This window comes from Carex rostrata, chromosome 33 (assembly GCF_964058835.1).
Source record: "Carex rostrata chromosome 33, lpCarRost1.2, whole genome shotgun sequence".
NCBI lineage: Eukaryota > Viridiplantae > Streptophyta > Magnoliopsida > Poales > Cyperaceae > Carex > Carex rostrata.
Window position 1 is genome coordinate 2,038,711 of NC_135950.1, and position 16,804 is coordinate 2,055,514.

At 33.9% G+C, this 16,804-nt stretch overlaps 1 protein-coding gene across 1 annotated transcript in view; it reads right to left on the minus strand.

The window, feature by feature from the left end:
• Positions 1-2,696: 2,696 nt before the first annotated feature.
• LOC144548286 (uncharacterized) overlaps positions 2,697-16,804 on the minus strand; it is a 28,533-nt gene continuing 14,425 nt past the window's right edge. The window contains exons 2-3 of the mRNA XM_078296971.1: positions 6,976-9,664; positions 2,697-4,235 (exon numbers count right to left, since the gene is read on the minus strand). Of these exons, the coding sequence (XP_078153097.1) occupies positions 2,789-4,235; positions 6,976-8,585 (3,057 nt within the window). The 5' untranslated portion in view covers positions 8,586-9,664 and the 3' untranslated portion in view covers positions 2,697-2,788. The remainder of the gene's footprint in view (positions 4,236-6,975; positions 9,665-16,804) is intronic.

Genomic DNA, 16,804 nt, shown 5'->3' on the forward strand with positions numbered 1-16,804 from the left:
GGAAATGGTCAAAACTCCTCTTATAAGATCGGTGGTAGCCTCAAAACTGCTTCTAGAATATAGGCAGATACACCTCTTTGTTTGATTTTGTATGGACAGAAATCCAAAGAGCTCAGCCTTCGCAGTTCAAGGAGAGAGGTCAGCTGCAAGGGCCTTACTGAATAAATGCTATAATTTATCAATGGATTACCTACAACATAAAAAAAGAAAAAAATGGTGAATAGATGTGTTGCAGGTTAGTACAATAGGTACCAACAGACATGTTTAATGGCAATGCACAATTAGTACAGTCTCACAATGTAATAGTCCAACAAAATTAGGTAGTCTCACAATTTCGATCAGATCAGCTACCATGCTATTAGGCTACAGTTAGGTACTGCCAGATCCATTTTTTGTGCTATACATATTTGTATTTTTCTAAATTTGTGGTTAGGCAGGTATAATGATTAGCGAAAGACAGTTGTATAATAAAATTAAGCACATCCAGAAGGGCTTTTGGTGATTTGCCAGCCAGGGATATGGTCAATGAGAACTCCTATTTACTTCATTAATGGGACTTGTTCTGTTTGCTTTTTGTTCACTTTACACATTGGTTCTATGTTGAGGATCTAAAATATAATTTCTAGTGCCATTGTTAGAAGATCAGGCCTCTAGAATCGATACACCTTGACCAGTAAAAGAGCTGATGCCTGTCATAATTACAAACGATAGTTTACAATGAAAAGGCTAAAAAAAATGAATCCATACTGTAATGTCTCTTTGGGACATTTTATCAAGCACCTTAAGTGCACGGTTAGAGGACTCCTAAATTGTAAAAGCACCTGTAAAGGAACCAGCACAGGAGGGCAAAGGTGTTACCATGATTAAAAATACTCCCGTCTGTCTTCTTCTTTCTTGAATTTCAGACAAGAGGTGGAGAGCTTGTTTAGAAAACGTGTACAAACCGTAGCCGTCAAAATCTGCTGCTTGAAGCGAGAATATATCTGTGGGACATTTTCACAAACACTTGCCGTGCAAGAGAGTTGTATTATACCACAGAGAAAAAGGAAGAGAGGAGTTTGTAAGAAGAGGTAGAGATGGAGGCAGCGATGATGTTAGTGTGCTAGCAGAAATTTTGAGCTTTGATCCGGACCTTCCGATTTTTAAACAAGCAAGCAGCAAGGTTCTATTAAACCTGATCTTATCGGTGGGACTCAAGTCAAAGATGCGACACCTTTACTTGGATTCACGCTCTTCTTCCCGTTTTTCAAAAACGGGTTTTGGCTACTTCAATATGGGAGCTAGCGGAGTGAGTCCAAACGGATCCAGTACCTCAGCAAAAGGAGATCTCCATTATCTCCTTCCAAAAATATTTTACAACTTTTCTTAATAATGTCCTCCCCTTATTTTTTTATCTTTTTTCAATAAAAAAACCAAAGAACATTTAAATTATTATTAATCTTTTATATATCTGTTTTTGTTTCAAAGAGGATAGAAAATTTTTGCTCCCGAGAAAAAAAAAAACACCCCTCAAGTAGAAAGATCATAAAGTTTATAATTGTGCTCTCATGAATTTATTTAAACTTTTTTTATAACTCCTGTTGAATAAATAAACTGCTAAAATTCTTGATTTGAATAAATTAGAGTGTGGAGTTTTGAAGATGCGTTGAAACTTTTGCAATGTTCAAGTTTTTTGCATTTCTTCAAAAAGAGCACAACTATTTGTGATCTTTTATCTCATTTTTTGTTTTGTTCTCATGCACAAGTAGGAGAGACAGTAGTATAGCACAGGATATATATATATATATATTTTTTTTTTCATTTTCTTGTGTTTAGTTTACACGGCAAATAAGGAATTAAAGATAAATTTTTTCTTTGTAAATTTAAGTGGGGTCCATTTACAATATTAAGAAATTCAATTATAAAAAAATTAGAGATGTTTTTCAAACCTATGGCATAAAAAAGCCAAAACCTTTTAAAATTATTTTGTCATGCTATACATGGGGTTGGTTGATGTTTAATTAACATATAACACCAGTAACCATTATAAGTTACAAAATTTCTCCTAACAAGCAATTTCTTCTCCAATTCTATGTAAACTACCAGTCTACCAAATGAAAAATACTGAGTGAGCTCAATTGATCCTAGCTAGGAAAAATTGATGCTTACCGCCTTCTTTTCTTCCTCTACAAGTTCTTCATGTACGCAGCAGCAATACATAGATTCTACATAGAAAGGTTACATTCAATTCAATAAGTAAAGGACCACAAAAAGCAATAACCTTCAACTCACTCCCATAATACCCTTCAGTGGCATTAGCTAGCTCTTCATAATAAAAATTCAAATTAAGGTTTTATTTCAAGAAAAAAGCTTATCATGGTTGGTTTTTTCTATTTCGGCCCAATATGACCTAGAATGTTTTATTGACTTATTCCTTGAATTAAATGTTTCTCTTTCCAAAACCATTAAAGAATGTTAATGTTTGTTGGACGGAATTAATTTCTATCAAAATTTAATAGTTTAATATTTTTCATTTAATTATCTCCAGGTTGAACGAAACATTAAATCTAAGAAAATATTTGCTGGATGATATAAAGAAACTATAATTAACGGAAAGGAAAAATAGTAATGGTTGAAGCCAATATGCATGCATTGCCAAAATGTGCACTGAATGTTTCATTTGGAAAGACATTCAACTTCAACATATATCATTTTAGTTTTGATAAAAATTACAAGAAATTATGAAATGTTAAATAGTGAAATGCTAGAGATATCTCATATGTCAATTCAATTAACAGAAAATGTCAATTCATTGCCAAAAATGACTCAAGTCAAACAACTTTTGAGCCTCCTTGGTTTGCCCTTGTTTGCACAAAGAATCCATCATTGATCCATATGTAACCTCATCTGGCAAAAAGCCTCGATCAATCATATCCTTGAAAACACTAATCGACTCTTTCCAACAGCCTAGTTTAGAATATCCATTTATAACACTAGTACAAGTGATAAGATTAGGTGCGGCACCTTTATCAATCATATAATACAATAGTTTCTCTGCCTCGTCAATTTCCCCCCTCTTGCAAAGCGAGTCCATAATTATATTGCATGTCACAGTGTCTGGCGGTATTCCCTTTGAAACCATCTCATTTAGTAACTCCTTTCCCTTTTTTAGTCTGTTCATCTTGCATAGCCCATCTATAAGAGTACTATAGGTAAAAACATCAGGATCCTTACCTCTAGAAATCATAATACAAATCAACTCTTCGGCTTTTTCAACTGCCCCCTCCTTACATAGTGCATCTATGATAGTAGTATAGGTCACAACATCGGGATCATGCCCTTTAGAAATCATGGACTGAAGCAATTCCACTGCCTTGTCCAATAGCCCATTTTTGCACAACCCATCCACGAGAGTAGTATAGGTCACAACATTAGGTTCAAGTCCTCGAGAAATCATGTAGGATAGCAGTGTTTCTGCCTTCTGAGTTTCTCCTTCCTGGCACAGGCCATTAATCAGTGAGCTATATGTGATTACAGTTGGCACAATACCCTCTAAAAGCATTTGCTCAAACAAACTAAATGCTTTACTAACTGTGCCTTCTTTACAAAGGCAGTCAATTAGTGAGTTGTATGTGATTACATCTGGCAGAATACCCTCTGAAAGCATTCGCTCAAACAAACTAAATACTTTACTAATTGCACCTTCTTTACAAAGGCCATCAATAACAGTGCTGTAGGAGATCACATTAGGTGTGCAACCCAGCTTAGGCATTTTATGGAACAACATGGCAGCAGCCTCACTAATCCTATTCTCATAACAGAGGCCCTTGAGTAAGGGATTGAAGATGTTAGGTTCAGCTCTCTGCCCGCCCTTAATAAATCGTCCCAAGAATACCAAGCCTAGTCTAGGCTGATTCATTCGGATACAGTAGCTGATCAAGACACTATAGGTGACACCATCGGGTGAGGGTGAGACCTGTCTAGGTTGGGTCCAGCGATTAAAGAGTGAAAAGACAGTTGCATAATGGTTGTTGGAGTTCTTCATACGAGTTAAGGCTGTAAAGAGTTGATTAAAGGAATAGATGGACGGTGTTGGGTTCTTTGCAGCCAGCAAGCGATCAAAAAATTGAAGAGCATCTTTAATAGTAAGGGTGCCCGACCGACAACATTCTTTTACAACCAGTTCCAATTGGCGGATCCCCATGACCGGCCGTGTGTTGGAAATGGTCACAACTCCTCTTGAAGACACTGTTTGATTTTACAACCTGGCAAGCACGATTTCAATCAGATCAGCTACCATGCTATTAGGCTACAATTAGGTACTGCCAGAATCGATACAATTTAGGATATAATCTATAATTTACAATACCAAAGTAAGAAGCACAGGCCTCTAGAATCGATACAGCTTGACCAATATCAGAGTTGATGCCTCTCATAGTTACAAATAAACATTGGAACACCGGCCGGCCTAATTTATGGTCCCAACAAACTAATTACTCTTTATTCTTTAAGAAGAGAATAAAAAAAAAATCAACCAGAGATTCAAAATTGACCTTAGAAATTGAAACATGGCCAAGAATAGTACAAGTTGTGTTTGCTTTTTGTCCAATTTACAAGTTGGTGTTATATACTTACATTGAGGACCTTAGAAATAATTCCGATACCATACTAAAAAAAGTGAGGCACGCAGGTTTGGTATGACTGGACAAATACCAGAGTCGATGCCTCTCGTAAATTATGAATAATCAGTCTAATACACAAATTACTCTTACTGGACATAACTAAACCTAAAGTAATCTAAAATTAAACTTCAACCTTACAAATTGAAATTGTGGCAGTAGATAGTGCGCATGCACAGTGGTGACAAGCACATGCCGGTACCAAACTTGATCAGTTCAATTGCAAAATTAACTGATATTGGAGCCCTTCATTTCAACTGGTACTGTAACCTGCTCATAAAGATATTATACTTAAGTAAATACTTGCTCAAATAATGAATTGCCTTTTCATGATTCATTATAACATTATGTCACCATTATGCTTGTAACCTTCAAACCAAATTTAAATGTGTGAGGTAACATGCACTAATCCTAAGAACTATGAGAACCCTAATTACCTCATAAACTAGTAAATATTCAAATAAATTAGATGTATCTCAGAATGGTACTCTTAGTGTGATCTCATTCTTTTATTTTTTGTATTCAATATTACTAAATTGGTTGTTGGTACATAACCTAAACCACTATTTCCTTCCTAAAAAATCCAGCTTCGCTTATAGTTGACAAGGCAAAAGATGCCTTTTGCATAGGATTTTGCTTCTTATTTTCCACAATTTAGGCTCTAACTCAGCTTTCTAAAAAGATACAAGACAAAGGTGCATAATTACCAATTTATAGGGTAAACAACTGCAATTAATTGGTTTTATGTGTTATTTCTCCATTTGGGGAATGAAGGCTAAATTACTTCCCAATGGAAAGGTTCAAACAATTGAATCCATGTACTGCCTCTTTGGGACAATTTATCAAGCACCTCGTAATCAATCAAGGTGCTAAATTTATCAAGGGGCCCAGAATTTGAGGACAGGAAAAAAAAATCACCATAATCAATCAAGGTGCTAAATTACTGGCCTAAAGGAAGTGGCGGAGGAGGGCAGAGGTGTTACCATGGTTAAAGAGAGACTAGTATGTCTTCTTCATTCTTGCATTTCAGAGAAGAGATTGAAAGCTTGTTTAGAAAACGGGTACGAAGAGTAGCCGTCAAAATCTGGTGGTGGAAGTGAGAAAATCTCTGAGGGACATTTTCACAAACACTTGACGTGCAAGAGAGTTCTATTATACCATCTGCAGTGAATTGGGGTAAGAGAGGAATTTGTGAGGAGGAAGGCGTCTGAAGAAGAGATGGAGGAGGCGATGGGGAAATATGATTAGTGAAAACTATACATTTTAGCGGAAGAGAAAACTATACATTTTAGCGGAAGAGTTCTATTGTACCACCCGACACTTGAGACCTAATTTTAGCGGAAGAGAAAACTATACAAACCGCTGCGGTGGTCAACATAAAGTAAAAAAAAAACAAAATTGCATCTATACCCATTGTTTTTCTAACATTTCGATATCTACCACACAAGTGGTAGTAAACTAGTAAAGACACCCACCAAGAAAATTAAAAACAAACACTGCAGAGTCAACATAAAGTAAAAAACAAAATTTCATTTATACCCATTATTTTCTTAACATTTCGATATATAACCCACAAGTGCTAGTAAACTAGTAAAGTCATCCACCATCAAGAAAATTATCCATTGTGTACACAAACCATGTGAGGAATAAAAGAATTGAGTAGCCACCTCATTTAATTCATTCAGATCATCTGCTCAAAGTAGATGTATGAATAAAAAGAAAAATATATTCGTCTTATTTGGAATTCACAGCTGGTTACCACGAAGTGATGTATGATGTGAAGCTAATAAATAGATTGGAATCGCATGAATTTTTTTTAAACGGCTATTTCAATATCCTATTAGGTAAGCAATTAATGTCGTTTTGCCTGCTAATTTTTTTGGCGAGTGAATTAGTTCTGAAAGGAGAGATCATCTATTCTACCAGGCATCTAATACTTATATAGCTTGTCATAAAATACATATTTCTCAAAAGAAAACATAGCATTATTTATTATTTATATTGCATATTCATTATAATAGAGAGTAAGTGCATTGTGTAACATGCCCGTATGCGTTTACAATATATAAAAGTGCTGAGTAAAATTTACAAAGAGAAAAAAAAGAAAAAAAAAACACACACACTAGAAACCAGATCCAAATTTGAAAACATTACAAATAACGAAAGAACAGTAAAAAGGAAGAAAGAAAATATCCAGAATAAGAGAAATATTGAGCAAAGCAGTAAGAAGTACTTCATTTAATAGAGCAACAAACTGGCCAAATTACATATGATTATCTAAATTCAAATGAGCTGTCTTCAACTAAACTCGGCACTTCAATCATTAGGCTTACTAATTGTCTGGTCCATGAGATCTCTCGCATCATCATCTCGCCCCATTTTCAAAAGCAGTTCTAATATTGGTGCAGAGGCAGCTAAATCGGGTTTCACCCCTTCTTGGTTCATTCTGTTCAACACGCCCATAGCCTCGTCTACTTTTCTCTTCTTAGCATATGATTTCAGCAAGGAAGTGTAAGTTGAGAGATCTGGCACAACATCATTGAGATGCATTCTATCTAGTATATTCATCACATCTCCAATATTGCCATAATTTGCATAGCCGATAAGTAAAATTCTATATGATACAGCATCTGGTTTTATACCTCCCCTTACCATTAAGTCAAGCAACTTTTGAGCTTCCTTGCTTTGTCCTTGTTTGCACAAAGAATCCATCATTGATCTGTAAGTAACTTCATTTGGGAAAATACCTCGATCAATCATATCCTTGAAAACTCTAATCGACTCTTTCCAGCAGCCTAGCTTAGAATATCCATTTATAACAATATTATATGTGATAAGATTAGGTGCGGCACCTTTATCAATCATATGATACAATAGTTTCCCTGCCTCATCAGTTTCCCCCCTCTTGCAAAGCGAATCCATAATTATATTGCATGTCACAGTGTCTGGCGGTATTCCCTTTGAAACCATCTCATTTAGTAACTCCTTTGCCTTTTTTAGTCTGTTCATCTTGCATAGCCCATCTATAAGAGTACTATAGGTAAAAACATCAGGATCCTTACCTCTAGAAATCATAATACAAATCAACTCTTCGGCTTTTTCAACTGCCCCCTCCTTACATAGTGCATCTATGATAGTAGTATAGGTCACAACATTGGGATCATGCCCTTTAGAAACCATGGACTGGAGCAATTCCACTGCCTTGTCCAATAGCCCATTTTTGCACAACCCATCCACGAGGGTAGTATAGGTCACAACATTAGGTTGAATTCCCTGAGAAACCATGTAGCGCAACAGTTCCTGTGCCTTATCAGTTTTGCCTTCCTTGCACAGGCAATTAATCAGTGAGTTGTATGTGACAACATCTGGCACAATACCCTCTGAAATCATTACCTCAAACAAACTAAATGCTTTATTAACTGCTCCTTCTTTACAAAGGCCATCAATTACAGTGCTGTAGGAGATCACATCAGGTGTGCAGCCAAACTTAGGCATTTTATGTAACACCATGACAACAGCCTCACTAATCATATTCTCATAACAAAGGCCCTTGAGTATAGGAGTGAAGAAGCAAGCATCAGCTCTCTGGCCCTCCCTAATAAATCGTCCAAAGAAAATCAACCCGAGTCCAGGCCGATTCATTCGAGTACAGTAGTCAATCAACATAGTATAGGTCATGATATTGGGTGGGGGTGAGACTCCTTTAGTTTGGCTCAAACGGTTAAAGAGTGAAAATACAGTTGCATAATGGTTGTTTGAGTTCTTCATACGAATTAAGGCCTTAAACAGATGATTAAAGGAATAGATGGACGGTGCCGGGCTCTTAGCAGCCAACAAGCGATCAAAAAATTGAAGAGCATCTTTAATAGTAAGGGTGCCCGACCGACAACGATCTTTTACAGCCAGTTCCAATTGGCGGATCCCCATGGCCGTGTATTGAAAATGGTCACGACTGCCCCTTGGAGATGGTTCACTAGAGGCTGTTGGTAGCCTCTAAAAATGGGTTGCCCCCCTGTTCAACTATATGGTGTCCTACAAATTAATCAATACATTCCCTGAGTAAAATAAATGAAATAATTGTTAACAAATTTTGCATAACATGACAAAGGCTGTAGGTAACAGAACAGTACTAGTTAGGCATCAGTCCAGTACGTGATGCCCACCTTTGCTTAATAGTGATCCACAATGCAAATAATCAAACACAAATAGATAAAGTTTTCCAGGTTGGTACCATTTCAATTTAGATCAGCTACCATGCTGGTACTCATGTACTGCTGGGTACTAACAGATGCCTTTTTGTGTTATACAATGTCATACTCATTCGTTATATTTTCTTATTTGGACTAGATGTGCTTTATGGTGGGCAGTGAAGGTCAATTTGGGCTCTTCCCAAAGGGCTGTTTGGTCAATTTTTCTAATTAGGGATTTGGTCATTGAGCAGGTCATCTAAGGAATCAAGCAACATGGGTCTCAAAACTTGATAAATAATAAATCATAGTATCATAATAAATGTAGCAAAAGGCTAAATAGAGGACTCCCTATTTACTTAATTAATGTTCGAATTCAATCCTCTTATACCAGTAATTATTCAGCTAGTAGTGGTCTGCATCAGACAAACTTCGATTTTATGAACCAGATTTTAGTAGTTACTTTGGACTTTTTGTGTTTGCCTTTTGTCCAATTTACAAGTCATTGCTATGTTGAGGATCTTAGATATAATTCCTATACCGTACTAAAAAGGTGAGAAATCCAGATTTGGTATGATTGGACAAATACCTTACGAATAAACAATCTAATACCAGCCTCTTTATTTCCCAATAAACTAATTTCTCCAGCTGGGGATAACTAAACCAAAGAAATCTAAAATTGAACTTAACCTTACAAAACTGTAGCAGTAGATAATGTGCATGCACAGTGGTAACCAGAACATGCCAGTACCAAACTTGATCAGCTCAATTGCAAAATAAACTGATATTTGAGTCTTTGATTTCAACTGGTACTGTAACCTGCTCATAAAGATATTATGCTCAAGTAAATACTTGATCAAATAGTGAATTGCCTTTTCATGATTCATTATAATATTATGTCACCATTATGCTTGTAACTTTCAAACCAAGTTTAGATGTTGTGAGGTAACATGCACTAATCCTAAGAACTATGAGAACCCTAATTACCTCAAAAACTAGTAAATATTCAAATAAATTAGACGTATCCCTCAGAATGATACTCTTAGTGAAAAATCACCATAATCAATCAATGTGCTAAATTACTGGCTTAAAGGAAGTGGCAGGGGAGAGCAGAGCTGTTACCATTGTTCAGAGAAGAGGTTGAAACCTTGTTTAGAGAACGTGTACGAAGCGTAGCCGTCAAAATCTGCTGCTGGTAGTGAGAATATCTCTGAGAGACATTTTCACAAACAGTTGATGTGCATGTGCAAGAGAATTGTATTATACCACTTGGAAAAAGGAAGAGAGGAGAGGTGGGGTAAGAGAGAGAGAGAGAGAGAGGAGATGGTGAAATATGATTAGTGAGTAGTGAAATAGAAAGGGAGAGTATTAGTGAGAGGTTTGGAATAGAGAATGTGGCGGCGGTGTGGCATTCAGTGGGGGAGAAGCAGAGGGGTAATTTGGTCCGATTTTGAAACAACCAAGCAACAATCTGATCTGTGTCTGGGATTCAAGGGGTCGAAGATGCGACAATTTGGTGTCTTTACTTTCGATCTGCGCAGGAGACCATTATCTTCTTTTTGTTTTTGGCTGAAATTTTGATTGCATCCGGTTATTAATTTCTTTTGTCAAAATATTTATTTACGTGTCTCAATTTTCAACACATACATAGTTTATGAATTTTTATTTTTGAAATTTGATAATCTAAATCATTAAACACAATCTTCATATGAAAATTTTATATTTTTTTTTATAATTTCTTTATTATTTCTTTTAGAAAATCATTACTATTTGATGGTCTGGAATTTTCAAATCAAGTGAATTCTACCTATCTAAAAAAGCAGTAGTGAATTAAAAAAATTATATAAAATTTGGTTTGCAAATATATTTTTTAGAGTGAGTCTATGGTACTATGCATATTACGATTTGGCACTGTGTTACGGCTTTATATTCAAGTTTTCAAATCCTAACGGTCGATCCGAACCGTTCATCTTGTTCTCCATATTAATATGTATTTGGAGACCAAATTTTACATTTTTTTTACTATTTTTTTTAGATTTATTGAAAATCACTGTTTTTGGATGGTCCAGAATTTTCAGATCAAGTGATTTTCTAAATATCTAAAAAAATAGTAAAAAAAATTCAAAAAATGTAAAATTTGGTCTCCAAACACATATTAATATGGAGAACAAGATGAACGGTTCAGATCGACCGTTAGAATTTGAAAACTCGAATATAGAGCCGTAGCATAGTAACAATCCGTGATATGCATAGTACCATAGACTCACTCTATTTTTTATATGAAAATTATATTGAATAGTTCGTATTGATTGTTTGAACTTAAAAAATGAATACATAGGTCCACAATGCAAGCTGTGTAATATGCTCATTCATTAATCTTTATATATATGTGAACTAGAATAATTAAAATACTCTTTTTATGAATGAAAAAATATTATATCTCTCAAATTTTATTTTAGCCAGCGCCTAAATAGATATACAGTAAGACATCATCTACTTAAACTTGAGGGTAAATTTTAATTATTTTATGAAAAAATAAATAGCACAGCCCCCTCAAAAATACATTTTTAAAAAAAAAAATCTAAAGTAACACTTTAGGTCCTTTTCTTTTAAAATCCTATACAACGTCAATGTAAATTTGAAGTTTCTTCATGAATTGGACCACCAGATATATATATCTAGTTTGTTTTGTTCCTAGCGCATATGAGAGCTATCATGGTAGGGTTTTACATTTTAGAGATGATCTATGTTTGCAAGATATATTTTTTTTTATATATTAAGAAGGGTATATTTGCCTTTTTGTGCACTGTGCAAAAAAGAAAAGAAAAGGTAATAACCAATTAATATCGTAATTAACAAGTTCAATTGCACTATATATTACAACACGATATATATACAAGTATATACAACTTGAATATCAAATACAGAGTACAGCTACTAGGTATTATCAATTAGAGTTTTAACATTCAATAAATTATATATAGATTTCCTTTTTTTAATACTAGATATTCTTAATAGCTACTCAGTTTTCCTGTCTTCACCGTCCGATAAGGATCTCAACATTTTACATTTACTTGAACAAATCTCAATGTCAGGGCCGGTTCTGAAAATTCTGGGGTCCGAGACGAAACAAAAATTTGAGCTCTTAATATACACAATTTTTTATTAATATATCAATAGATCATACAAAATAGAGGGACATAAAATCAATACCCCTCAAAATAAAACATATATAATGAGTCAATAATTAATATACTCACATCATGCTTTTTGCTTCTTGATAAACAAAATAATAAAAGGATTGAACCTAGGTAATGAGACAAAGTTGCTGTGTTGCTGAGTCGTTGCTGCTGTGCTAACTTGGATCGAACTATGACTTACCTAAATTTTGATATCCGCCATAGAAATTTAAAAAAAAAAAAATGGCAAACGCTAAGTTACATTTTTTTGCCATTTTTTTATATTCACTGTACAAAAAAAATTTGATAATAAAAAAGTGTCAAAAGCTATGCTAAGTTAGGTTTTTTGAGTTACCTTGATATTTGCTGTAGAAACAAAATTGGCAAAAGTTTGATGTTCGCTGTAGAAACAAAAGAAATTTGATATTTGCTGACAAAGCTAAAGTTTAATTTTTTTTTTTTCTCGTTTCACTTTCACGAGGCGGGAGTTAGGTTTTTTTTTTTTTTTTTTTTTTTTTTCCTCGTTTCACAAAGGAGGCGGGGAGAAGCTAGAAAGTTTCTTTTGGCGCACGGGCGGACTCAGAATTTTCGTCAGGAAGGGGCAAAAAAATATCGAATCGGATTTAAATAGCTTATCGGATTTAAACCCATTAACTAATTGAGTACTCGATAAAAAAATAATGTTTTGACTTATTTTTTCAACACCTTGACTTATAATTTTTGATTCTATAACTTATAATTAATATTACCAATCATAATTCAAAAAAATTATTTTGATTTTAACACTAAATTTAACCCGAATTACAACTTAAACACTCAAAGGGGGGCAAAAAAATTTCCAAGGAGGGGCAGAGTCGACCGGTACCAATAAATCACCACTAAAACTCGAAATCCAGGGAGGGGCGGCTGATCCCCCCTGTGCTACAGTAGATCCGCCCCTGTTTTGGGGCTGGCTTTCCGGAGCCATCGCCCTGGGTACCCTAGGCCAAGGCCAGTCCTGCTCAACGCTTGGACGGACCTACATGTCAGCCTCCTCCAAATTTTGGCCTGAAAGTTTGATTACTTGCATATGTTTATAGAGGGCCTCCGTGCAATGGCTCAATATTTGAAATATGTAGAAAATCACTTGATCTGTAGAAAATCACTTGATCTGAATGGTGTATAATTTTCAGATCAAGTGATTTTCTACCTATCTAAAAAAATAGTAAAAATTTAAAAAAATATATAAAATTTGGTAAGCAAGTACATATTCATATGGAGATCATGTTGAACGGTTCAGATCGACCGTTAAGATTTTAAAAATTCAAATATTGAGTCATTGTACGGAGGTCCTCTATGCTACTCATAGCATATTAGCATTTTCCTTTATTAAAATGTAAAATTTTGGATTGGCCGAATTTTAAATAGAAAAAGAAAAATATTTGTCTTTCACTTTATATTTATTACATGATTACAAAGAAAAATATTTATCCTCATAATTTTTTTTTATATTTGAATAATATTTATAAATGAACAACTAAATTGGATGTATACTAGAATTATCCTATTCATATAAAATATCACTTAGAATGATCTAAAACTTGCCCAGTCTTAGAAAAAAAAATAGAATTATTGCTTGTATCATGTCCAATTTATATAAAATTGTTTTTTCATCATCCATCAAGCAATTTAAAAACTTAACAATTTGATTTTGTCACATTTAATTTAATTGATAATCAAATGCATTTCAAGTCTGTTTGAATTTGATATACAATTTGTCATGCAATATATTTAGTTTGAAATTTTGATGAATATTGCCGTCAGTTTGCCATAAAATTAATATTTTGATTTTACTTAATAATTGTCAACTATGCATTCTAGTCATATTCACTCACAATAATTGGTAAGTTTCTCTCAATCCTTCCGACATCTTCTTTCTCCTTGGTAACTAGTAAGTGCGCGGATTTGAACCACCAAATTCAATTCGACTTCAGTGGGGTCCGCTGGTAAGTGAGACTGTGAGAGAAGCAATAATGGGTGGGGTCCGCTGGTAAGTGAGACTGTGAGAGAAGCAATAATGGGTGGGGTCCGCTGGTAAGTGAGACTGTGAGAGAAGCAATAATGGGTGGGGTCCGCTGGTAAGTGAGACTGTTTAGATTTAAATTTTCATCTGCAAATAGCTATTAGATAAAAAAAAATTAATTTGTCAAAAATTTTAGTTTATAGCTAATTAAATCTTGTTGAAAAGTTCAGGTTAAAACAGAATTGGTAACCCAAGTAATTATTTTCTCTGTGTATTAACATTTAAGCAGTCACACCACTATCTTGTTTTGTTTGTGGTGCATTCTTTTTTCTCTGAGTTTGACTGTGAACTCTCCTACTGTTTCATCTATTAAATTATTTTATAAATGCATATGTTGTGGAGATATAAAATATATTAATTTAAAAATTCATTTTTTTTTTTATCTTTGGACGTTACAAAGATAAAAATTGTTTGTGTGTGTGCTATTTTAAGAAAGATCATGTGATTCTAGACTATAATAATAATAAATACAGACAATCTTATTTACTTTTATCTTAGAATGTACATAATAAAAAATAAAAATAAACTTCTTTACCCTATTAAATACATTATCTCCATAATACCAACTGAATAATTTGAGATTTCGCATATCTAAAAATTGGAAAAAAAATACATCAATTATAACAATATAACTTTTTTTATTTTGCAATTTACATGTCTGTAACAATAAAAAGATGCACAGAAACTTAATTATGTCACATTATTTTTAAATTTCATATGATTATTAGTATTAGAGTGAAATCGATATAAGTTTTAGTATTGTTTAAAAATTAAAAGATTTTTACAAATAAAATAGCAAAACATCATCATAAGCCTCTAACCACATTCAAATAAAAAAAAGAGTATTTTTTTAAAATAGTAAAACACTTATGAGAAATATCAAATAAAACATAACTTATATAATATAGAATAGAAGAATATGTCGTATGCCCGAACTTGCCCTAGTGTGAAATTTTTTAGCATATATATTGAAGTTTGCTGAATTTTGAGAGAGAAGAAACTAAAATTTATTGATTTTTTTATATGATTTTAATTTTCTATATGGTATCTATTTTTATGCTACGGAATTTAAAGGGACATTAAAATGTAATTGATCTCTAATTAATTATTTATTTTCAGCACTTCTTCTTAAGATGGAATCGTAGAATTCAACTAACGTGTAATTATTAATTTTTACGGACTCTTTTCTCAAGCTAGCACGTGTCTTTGTATAATTGCCGCTTGGCTGATTATTTTGACTTCTCAATTAATTCAAAATCGAAGCTCTACCCATAAGAGTGGGATTTTTTTTTAGAAACAATAAATAAATAAAAATATATATTTTACCAAACCAACTTGATTGTTTTGTGTTTTACAAAAATTATAAGAATGTCATTTCGGTCCTATTTTTTTTGAGACCGAAATGACAATTTAGTGTGAGTCGTTTTCACAAATTTTAGATTAAAAGACATTGAAAAATTGTGAAAATATCTCGGACCGAATTGCCATTTCGGTCCCGAAAAAAAAATCACGACTGAAATGGCATTTCATTTTTTTTTTTTTTTGAAAAAAAATAATTATGTTGGTTTCATAATTTTTTTTTAATTATGGTTTATTAAAAAAATTCTATGAGTGGAGGGCATCCCGATAGGCCTAGCTCAAATTCGGTTTGATGTTCAATCGTAACTATCTGATCCGTGTTAAGATTCATGCAAACTTAATCAGCATGAATCTTAACGTGAATCGGACAATTTCGATCGAAAATCAAATCAAATTTGATCTTGTGCTCATCATACCACCCTCAATTTCTTGAATACATATATATCACCTAAGGTAGCATACTATTTCTATTTAAATCCAAACCATCCGATCAGAATCCACACAAATATTAAAGAGGCTCCATACATTTTACCTCGAATATATTCAGTTAACCCAAATTTTGATCAGACGGTTTGGATCTAAAAAAAATATATTTTATTACCTCATAGGATATGGACTATATACAATTCCTTCGAGTCTGCATCATCTATATATTAATTAAAAAAAAAAAAAAAAAGAAGCATATTTTGAATGAATGCAACTCGGCTGTCTAATTTTAAATGTAATCAATCCGACTCTTTTAATATTAATGTAGATTTAGTTTGTACAAATCTTAAAGTAAGTCGGACAATTCATATACATTAATTCAAAAGATTCCTTTTTGAGTTAATACAAAGGATATGAATTCAATTCCTTTCACACTAGATAGATGCTTGCAGTACAGTTTGCATAAACTTCAAACTAGGCGCAACTATGGCTTCAAACTAGGGTTTCTACAATTCCAAATCCACAACTTTTCATTTTTTAGATTGTATGAATGCTATGTTACCCTGACACTCTTAGGAAGCTATCGTACCCGTATCCGACACGTATCCGACACCGACACGCCTCCGACACGCGTACGATACGTATCTGACACGCCAGATGGCGTGTCCCTACCCGTCTTTTATTTCCTAAATTAAGGGCTTAGACTTACATGCTACAGCTAGGGCGCTACAATATCTTTTAACCTAGACCTGTGTACTCTTGGACATGCGTTCATGAAGCACACAGCTGTATAGACGGTGTAGTCTTATAATTGCTGTGCATTTATTAGTTTGTTTGTTGTGTTTAATCTAGCTGCCTACTAGAGTGTAAAAAACGTGCTATGCCGTGCCGTATCGTGATTAACATGCTATGATTTTGATCTCGTGCTGTGTC